This window comes from Cryptomeria japonica, chromosome 2, assembly GCF_030272615.1.
Source record: "Cryptomeria japonica chromosome 2, Sugi_1.0, whole genome shotgun sequence".
Lineage (NCBI taxonomy): Eukaryota > Viridiplantae > Streptophyta > Pinopsida > Cupressales > Cupressaceae > Cryptomeria > Cryptomeria japonica.
In genome coordinates, this window is record NC_081406.1 from 252,992,710 (window position 1) to 253,002,724 (window position 10,015).

A 10,015-nucleotide genomic window follows, 5' to 3' on the forward strand; every position below is an offset into this window, starting at 1 on the left:
CCAAAATTGAAGGGGGGCCTAGGAATCCGCAAAATCGCCCACTTTAACAGGGCTCTCATGACCAAAATGACTTGAAAGCTTCTCCACATGGATTTAGACTGGAGTCACATTATGAGGGCGAAATACCTTGGCCATGGTAGCTTTCTTTCTTCTTTAAATGAAGATGGACTCCCTAGAGGGTCCAAAATATGGAATAATATTCTTAGTTGCATAGTTCTCATTTCTCAGGGCATGAAGTGGCTCATTGGTAATGGAAGAAACATTTTATTTTGGGAACATTGTTGGCTTGGGGAATTTTATTTTGGGAACATTGTTGGTTTGAAGACAATCCCCTGATTGCTTCCCCTCTCTTAGACGGATTAAGGATGTTGCTAAGGGTTTCTTTGATGATAGGGTCTCTGATGATTTATAAAGGCTATTCGGATAGCTATCTTGATCAGTCGCTCCTGCTAACAGTTGCCAAGGATTTGCAGGAACTGATGGTTGAAACTAGACTCCCTTTCTTTCCTAAGGAGGATAATTTTTTTTGGAAATGGAACCCTACTAGGGAATTCTCAGTTAAGAATGCTTACAATTGTCTGCTCCAGGACCCAGTCTTTCTAGTTAAATGGAATGATGTTTGGAATCCTCAACTCATCCCCAAGATCGATTTTTTTCTGGTGGACTATTATGCATAGCAGAATACTCACTCACGACAACTTGATTAAGCGGGGATTTCAGTTCCCTAATAGATGTGTCCTTTGTAAAATGGAAGTGGAAAGCTCCCCCCATCATTTCCTCCATTGTGCCTTTGCCAAAGCCCTCTGGGGGATGGTTTGTCATAAGAATAACCTTAGTTGGACTATGAACGAAAAATATGATACCTTTGTTGCAAGAGTGGAGGGGCCCTACCTCCAATCCTATGGTCCAACACCTTTGGAAACAAATTCCCCCACATCTCTCCTAGAGCATTTGGAAGGAGAGGAATAACCGGATCTTCAGGGATAAGGAGGCCTCTTTGGAAAATGTGTTCGCCTATTTCCTTAATCTCATCCTGGAAAATTAATCTGTGACTATTGTTAAAAACCCCCTAATCCTCCTTCCAACTGGGATTGGGAGATTGCTCGTTGTTGGAACCTGCCTAGATCCTTTGCACATATTGATAACTTCAAGCATCTCTAAAGGCAAAATACTATTTGGTCCCCCCAATTCCTAGTTGCTTCAAACTCAATTTTGATGGGGCTACTAGACATGGCCTGACAGCTGGGGGCAATGTCATTAGAAATCACAGTGGGGCCCTGGTTGCAGCCTATGCGAGAAACTTGAATGGCCACTCTAGCAATCAAGCTGAAGCTATGGCCTTGGCTTGGAGGGTCTATTTCACCGTCTCCATGGGCATAAGGATTTTGTACATTGAAGGGGACTCTAAGCTCATTGTTGATGCTATCAAAGGGAGGAACAAACTCAATTGGTCAATTGAAGATCTCATCAGAGATATTATTAGGCTCATCTCTGGGCTTGACTCCTTTTGCATCATTAATATCGTTGTTGATGCTCTTGCAACCATTGGATTAATGAATTCGGACCTCAGATGTTGGAGGAATCACAACTCTTTGCCGCCTAATGTTAACTCCCTCTTGAAGGGAGAGGGCACCAAGCTTACCCCTCATGATTAAGCTCTTGTTTTATCCCTTTTGTTCTTTCCCCTTGGCTTCTTGGGTCTCAGGGGGAATTATTTTTAAAATTTGAAAATGTGTAAACCTTTGATGATTAGCGCCAACGATCGGTTGAGGTGGACTGCCAGCATAGCTTCTATAGGTGATGTGTGTGCCACCATCTTTTTTTAGTACACTTTTCAGGGGTATTTCCTCATGATGAATCCAAAGTGCGATGGCATGCTTAAATGGTCTGGCTGGATGGATTTAATTGGCTGCAGTATGCAATTTGAGCCACGTGCTCCTTAAATTTATGATAATCCTTTTTGGTTCGATTTTTTGATGATTTTCTATGTGCCCAAGGTCATATCTCAAGGGATGATTAATGGCTCACACAAACTTCCTATTCCCAAGAACAATTTTGGCAATAATTTTACCTTAAGGCGTCTTCTCCATGATTTCAATCTTTGACCCTTGTGAGAAAATTGTTTCTAAATTCACTAAGAGCTATTTTCTTGACACCCTATGTATGTTCTTTCTTATGTCTACTATTGATCAAATTCTCTCTGCCACTAGTCTAGTCTCAACAATGGGGGGTGACAGAGTGCGATACAAACCTGACAAGCTGGATGACTTCAAAAAAGATGTTGTTGTGTGGAAGGTGGGGTTGCAGAGTTCATGGAGTGCCTTCGCAATCATGATGAACAAGTCTCGGCCCAGTTTGTGAACTCTTAGGTTGGTAGGAGGGTTACGGTTGGGGGGGGTTCATTTGATGTCTCTGAGGAGATAATTTCTCAGGCAACGGGCCTCTCTTTAGACGAGAGAAGATGGAAGCAGACAAGTCATGTGGCCAACAACGATGGTCTGAAAAGATTTTTCAAAGGCAAAGAGGAACCTGTTTAAATGGAAGGTGGGTTCGCTAGAGAAGAGTTGAAGCACCCCTGGGATCAAATTTGTCTGATGATAATGAACTATTTCACCCTAGAAGGCCGATATAAGGTATTTTATTACTATCATCTACTTTTGCTTAACCACTTTCACAATCATGATCTTCTTTGCTTGCCATTTTTTTTGTTACATTCTTTGGAAGTCTCGATTAAGGAAGTCCTTGACTCGAAATGGGGACAAGACGGCCATCCCTCTGCATCAGAGCCTCATTTACAGACTTTACAATTTCCACCTCTCCCTTTGCGCTCAGAGAAACCTCATGGTTTTTCGACCCCCTTTGACTACATCGCACCCCCTCATGGGGTTTTCTACTGGCCTCGCTATCCCCAAATTGTTCCATTTTTCTAATGAAGCTTTCATGACCTCTCATTTTCCCTCCACCATCTCTATTACTGAAATTGCCCCTTACTATGTGCCTTCTTCCCCATCTGGCAAAGATAAATCCCATACCCCCTCCAAAGGCAAAGGAAAATCCCTTGCTAAACTTAAAAGAATTATCATTGAGGATAATTCTTCCTCCGATGATATGGAGGGTGAGTTTTCCTCCCTAGACACTAAAGGAAGGAGGAGGTCTCGCAAACTCACTTTTAAGGGCTCCTCGGAGAGTAAATCGAAACCCCAAGTCTTTCCAATTCTGAGGAGGATTGTGCCCATGTCAAGGATTGGGCTACTTTGTATGGGTCTACAGGTGGTGAAGATCTTAAGGTTTCTATGTATGGGATTGATGTGGGTACCTCTGGGCCCCCCACCGGTGATGTGAATATTGAACCAAAAGAGAAAAATGTTGATCAAATCAACCTGGTGGACCTTGATGAGGTAATAGAAATGGCGGACTCGGATGCTATTGGAGCCTAGGTTGTTATGGCCCCTGAGGATGATGTGGTCAAGGAAGCGGTGACTAGTGAGGAAGCTAAAGTGGAAATGGGTGTTGAAAATCTAAACAACCAAGAGCAGAAGAACGAGGATAACAAGGAGGTGGAAGGGGATCCCAACCCTGTAACAAATCCAAAACATCAGCAATGAGGTCTCCAACCTTCTGAGGCGTATTGAAAGTATGGGCCAACTCCTGGATTTAAAGGCCATCACTAATGAGATAAAACATATTAAATGCAAGTCGGATGCTCAAGACAACCAGATTATTAGCTTTAATAAATTATGTCTGCAGATTCTTCATAGCTCGGCACTGATTCTCTCCCTCTTAAGGGAGCGTACTACAGTTGAGGATGCGGACAAGGAGGTGGCTAGGGAGTTGTATAAGTTTATGTACAATGACTGGAATAGAGTCATTGAGATGTTAGGGGTTCACAATTTTGCCCCTTAGTTTCCTTCTGGTCTTTTGTTTTGGTTGGGGTCCTCTGTTTTTTTCTTTTCCGAACTCTTTGTATGTTTTTGTGTAATGGATGACTATTCTTATTAGTGTTGTTATGCATTGTTATAGTATTGTTATGGTGTTTATAGTTCATACTATGTAAAGGGTCAGCGCCCTGGTTCTCGCTGCTTTCTTAATAAAAAAACACATTGATATGAGATATCACTTTATAAGAGAGTTAGTCTTTAATAAAGAAATTAAGCTTTTGTTTTGCAAATTAAAAATAAAAAAATAAAAAAAAGTTAAAGATGTTTTCACCAAAACCTGGTCTAAAGAAAATTTTGAAGAGTTGAGAGAATAAAGTCAAGCTTAAAAGAGAATGTTAGAAATATAAGATCATCTTCACTTAATCTTGTGTGATAAATATCTTTACTTAATTTGTATTAAACATTTATTGATTGCAATCATTCTCGATATACGTAGTTAACCAATTTAATATAATAGTATATTTACATTTTATAAAAAACAAATAAATGTAAAATGACCATTCCAAAACTTGTTAAAATTATATATTTATTTTATTATGAAATATAGAGAAAAGAAAAAATAAAGTAAAATAAATTGTAGTAGTGAAGCATAGCCATAGAAGAAGAAAAGCCAAGCCACATGCGTAAGGAAAGGAAATCAAAACAAAACTATGTGTGGTGCAGCTATACATTTTCATCAGTATAATTTACTTTACAGGATGTCTTATACTGTAGGTATGTGCACATTTGCATTGCCAAAACATTTTTCTTGTGACAAAATACAGTAATAGCTTGTACAGAAAAGGACACACAAAACTTACATTTCCTGCCAGGAAAAAAGTACGCCAGAACAAGTCAGCTACCTAGGGCAAGAAAGGAGTGAGTTCCTTAGGGATAATAGCAGCATTCCTCAGCTTCAAATTCAGATTAAAGACATACAAGGCTTTGAGGAAAAACCACAGTACAGTTAGGAGCAGTTGTGATTAATATACCTAAAGAAAAGGCTTAAACATTCAATATATTGTAGTCAACAGTACAGTTAGGAGCAGTTGTGATTAATGTACCTAAACAAAAGGCTGAAACATCTAACATATTGTAGTCAACAGTTCGATGAGGAGCAGAAAAATTAAATAAAAGTAAAGTTTTTAATAACATCTAGGAAACCAAACAGTCTATGGAATCTAAGAGTTGAACAGTGCTTTGAAATGAAATGAAAGTAACATTTTTAGTGGCGTTTAAAGATTGCTATGGGACCCCTAATGTCTTTAAGATCAATCAATCTATGAGATCAATGACGTCTACAAAACCAGACAATCTATGGGACCCATTATCGTCTTTAAGATCAATCAGTCTATGAAATCAATGACGTCTACAAAACCTGAAACCCAAGAATTGAATGCCCAATTCAATGAGACTTTGTAATCAACAGTCCGGCTATTTACACACGGTACGTTTCTTCTGTACAATCTCTTCTCCATGCTCCTCTTCCCCAACGACAGATGAACTTTGTTAAGACACATTTTACTATAGACAGAGAAAAGTAAATAGTGTATTTCTGTTACTACCAGATACCCAGTTCACATATTTTACACGATCTATGGGAGACTCTTCTTCATGCTAGATTAAACTGATTATGGCCTGGCTAGGCTTCTTGCATAAAGAAATCTCCAAAATAACAGCTATTTAACTACCCAATTTTTTTTGGGTAAAATCTACAAATGCTAACCATATTAAAATTTAATGTAATCAGCAACTTCAAAGTTTTAATTGGCTTGTATGCCTACTATTCCATTGACATTCGATGATGTTAAAAACATTTCAGAGGCAATTACAAACTTTTTAAGCTCTGAAATGCGTTGGATTCTTCCTCTGGCTTCATAATATCTATATTCAAGCAAGCTTACTGGCCATCAAAGACGCCTACAAAAGCTATTTTTAGCTGTAGCTGTAAATTCCAGGAGTCCCCAATTCAAGCTACTAGCTGTCCCCTAATTTATATGGGCTATGTGAAAACCTCTATATAGTATATATTGAAAGATGAAAAGCCGATTACAGCAGGGGTCGAAGCCTGAAGCTTCATATAAAGTTTGAGATATTTCTCTATCCTACAGTAGCCATTATTCTGCCTGTGCCACGGGCACGATGGCCATGGCCATGGCCTCCGGAGCGACGAGAAGGTGAGGCCGTTACCGCTTTAATGGCCGCAGAAGAACACTTCTCATTTCGCTCATCTGTCAGAATCTGTTGCCATCGGCACTCTACGCTGCAGAATGCTCGATCGCCCCTACACAACAACGCAGATATAATTTTAGCTCTAAATTACACGATTATTTGACAACCCAAATGCTCTGCTTAGAATAAATGGGTTTAACTGTGAAATAGTTCATCTCAATTTCACTTCATATGGTTTAATTGTAAGACAAATCAATGGCAAATTTAATTAAATGCATCGAATTTCTAAAGCATGATTTCTGGATATGTGTAAGCAATTTTTTAACAGTGTTCCAGATCATGTCTCATGATCTATCATCAGAAAAGTTAAATGAAAAAGAGAAAATCAGTAATACTGATGAAAAAAATGATAAATTAGTTTGTTTGTTTTTTTAATTTAAAAAAAAAAGATTTTACAGAAATTTTTTCAAGTAGGATTTTATAAGAAATTTTTTCAAGTAGGATTTTTAGATAAAAAATTTGTTATAATTATATGTATGTAGAAATTCTAATACAGAAATATTATGTAAGTGGGTCATATATGTTAGGAGATTTCAAAATATATGTAAATTGATTTTTTACATTTCTTATGTAAATTGCTTTTTTACATTTTTTATAAATTATTATTGTACTGTATAGTTTATGAATCAATTGAGTAATTCACACATACTCATCTCTCATCATCTCTCATGAGATGAGAATGAAAGTTCCATTTAACACTCACTGCTGCATTTAGATAATACTAACAGAAACAAAATAATTAACTTATTCCATCTAGATGATATTCATAAAGATAAAACATTGATATTTTTTTATAACATTCTCAAATTACCTATGCTTCCATTTTTTCATATAATCAGAATAAAATATGGCATGGAAGTACTGAAAGTTACCTGTACATGTAGATATCTTTTCCAGGACCCAGGGACTTCTTACAGAGATAGCATGCATCAAGAAAATCTATGGCAGGGAGTGGAGAAGGAACAGATGGCAGGGAAGAAGCTGCTGGTGCTGTTTTCTGCTTGAAGTTTCCTGGCTCTTTACACTGTGCTGCAACCTGCATGGATTTATTCAAGATCTGCATCTTGCTCACACAAGAAGGAGATACAATGTTGTTATCAGCATTATTCAAATTATCTATAACAATACTCAAGCCAACACTGGTCCTGGGCTCTTCAGCCTCTGCCTTTCGAATAAAGTAATTCGTTAGCAAACACTGGAGAACCGAGAGGGGAGAACGAGGAGACACCAATTTATCTGGACTCTTAGTCTGAACATTAGAGCTTCCATTGCCATTCAAAAGCCCATCTTTTGGGACTTCATGATAATGATGAGGAGGAACTTTGACTGCAGAGGGTCTTGCCCTGTCTTTTGAAGCAACCATTTCAATCACCTTAGAAGTGCTTGTGCTTCTCTGCAGACCACGAGGCCTCTTCCCAAGCATTCCTATCACCCTCTCCTCCTCCTCCTCCTCCCGATCTAGGATTGTTCTTACTAATGAGCTTTTATGCTTTCTCTCACACTTCAAGACCTCATTTCCATGGCTCTAAAACTCTGAGATTTCGTATTCAAAGACCATTACACCTATGCAATAAAATATCCCAGAATTGGTCCTTGATGTGCTAGAGATATTTTGCAAAGAACCAAGATCAAGACATTTGCTCAGAAACCTTTAAAATGAAAATTAAAGACGAGTACTTGGAATTTCGGGCTTCTGATGGGCTGATTCCATGGACGAATATCTTGAGCCCATGGGTCCAATTTTACGTTGTTGCGCACTGGCACTAGATCCATCCCCTGATGTGAGATGTGGGCCAAATGACGATGATAGAAAGTGATGCCCATTTTTTAACCTGACCCATCATTTACAACACCATTACCCCATATCTCACTGTTTATCGATGCAGACAGGAGACTGTTTTGATTACTTTCTTCAAGAAAATCCTGTAGCTTTGTTAATTTATGCCAAAGAATTGATTTTGACGTATAAAATGTGAAGAATCAAAGCACCCAGTTCTAATCCCTTGCCCACAATTGTTTTTACTGAGAATTCTTTCATAGTAATGGAGGGAATCCATGTGACTTGTCTCTGGGAAAGAACCATCACGGGACATTTGGCCACTTTTTTAAAAAGAGCATAAGCACTAATTGCTCTGCTCCCCTCTGTGAAGATTGTAGAAATCCCTGGTCCGAGATACGTGTTAATATGTTATGCATTATCTTCTTCTCTGGTATTGGTCCACACGCAACCCCAGACAGAATCAGAATCACAGCACCTAAAGACGATTCTCTCTCCTATGCCAATATTTTAAGCATTTAACTTAGCCAGCCCATAAAACGTCATCATCTACAAAGTATTACACGACTGTATAATTTGTTATTGTGGGGAAATTAAACTCTTTCTTACAATGGTGACTCGCCATCCAATCAAATAATCAAATTATTTGAGTTGGATGAATTCAATTGGTAAGACGGTGGTGTTCTTTGATTATCAAGTTTGACCCTTGGTATCTTGTTGGAACAAATAGTTAGCTCTACATTTTGTCGTGATATTATAAAATTGATTGAAATAGACCAATAGATTTGTTACATAAGGAGTAAGTTTCAAGACAACCCACCCATGACATGGAGTTCCATAAGTCATTCTTTCTTTCTGGCAAATACCCAACTTACTAATCAAAATGGATCTTGAATTGCTTAGATGAGGTGCATTGAGTCAAATATAATCAAATTATTTGAATTGGATGAGTTCAATTGATAAGAATGCAGGGGTTCTTTGATTACATCATATAGGAAGTGTAATTGGGCCAAATTTGACCCTTGGTTGTCTTGTTCAGCAATTAACTGAACAGATAGCTAGCTATAGAACTTGTTGTGACATTATAGAATCGATTGAAAAAGACCAATAGATTTATTGCATAAGGAATCAGTGATAAGACAACACATGGCATGAAGTTCCATAAGCCATCCCTTCTTTTTGGCAAATACCCAACTTACTAACTAAAGTAGATCTTGAATTGCTAGTTCATTGAGTAGCATTGAGTTAGTCATGTATAAAGAGTCCTTGATAGGTTGGAACACTCTACTTGTGATAGCTTAGATAAATGAATACTTATTTTTTAGATGTATGCTCCCTCATAATATAAAGGTAGATATATGATATCTATGTAGTCCAATTGTTTGGGATTTAAAAAATATCAATTTACATTAAAGAGTTGATAATTAAGTAGTTGAAAAGTGGGAAGAGTTTTTATTGATTTTTGATGAGGTGTTGATGTGACCCTCATGTTGATTCGCTAGTGCACAAAAGGTGATTACATCATAAACTATAAAATATAGAATAATGATCAAAATAATGAGATAAAACTCTCAAAATATATCATATAATTTGCAAAGAGGGCCCAATGGTGCACCTTAGCATTGCACAAGGCCATATTGTGTACCCTAGTCCTTGTGGTGTGGCTAGTAGTAAACTCTTTTTAAAAAATTGTGCCTTCAACTCTCAACTTGCTAATGAAAATGGATTGTGTTGAAAAGTCCCATGAGGTTGTTTCAAGGCAAAAGAACTCATGAATGACTTTTTTCAAATATCAAACAGATCAATCGTCAAAAGAAAAAAAAAGTCTATAAAAATTAGACAACAATTTATCACTTTTGTATATGGACGAGATGTAAAATTGTCATTGACTATTTGACTCTTGAAGTGTTTGATATTTAAGTATATTAGTCATAGAACTTGTCTTAGTAGTCCAACTCCTAAATAATATATACAAACTCACAATTATATCACACAAGCAATGTAAAATGCAAAGAAATAATGTATTGATATAAATGCAAAGATATATCTTTGAAGTGATAGTGAATCAAATTGTTATTGTGTGTGGTTC

The 10,015-nt window shown here is 37.6% G+C and overlaps 1 protein-coding gene across 1 annotated transcript; it reads right to left on the reverse strand.

The window, feature by feature from the left end:
* Positions 1-5,671: 5,671 nt before the first annotated feature.
* Positions 5,672-7,896, reverse strand: LOC131044655 (uncharacterized). The gene is made up of 2 exons (XM_057978023.2): positions 7,022-7,896; positions 5,672-6,201 (listed from the first exon to the last, which is right to left on the reverse strand). The coding sequence occupies exons 1-2, from the start codon at positions 7,570-7,572 to the stop codon at positions 6,018-6,020; spliced, it is 735 nt and encodes a 244-aa protein (XP_057834006.2). The 5' UTR covers positions 7,573-7,896; the 3' UTR covers positions 5,672-6,017.
* Positions 7,897-10,015: the final 2,119 nt, after the last annotated feature.

Bases quoted from the DNA above. Each gene is read 5' to 3' on its own strand.
- LOC131044655 (XM_057978023.2), bottom strand. From the start codon at position 7,572: ATGCTTGGGAAGAGGCCTCGTGGTCTGCAGAGAAGCACAAGCACTTCT. The intron at 6,202-7,021 runs GTAACTTTCAGT...GTTGTTGTGTAG, and splicing joins AAAGATATCTACATGTACAG to GGGCGATCGAGCATTCTGCA.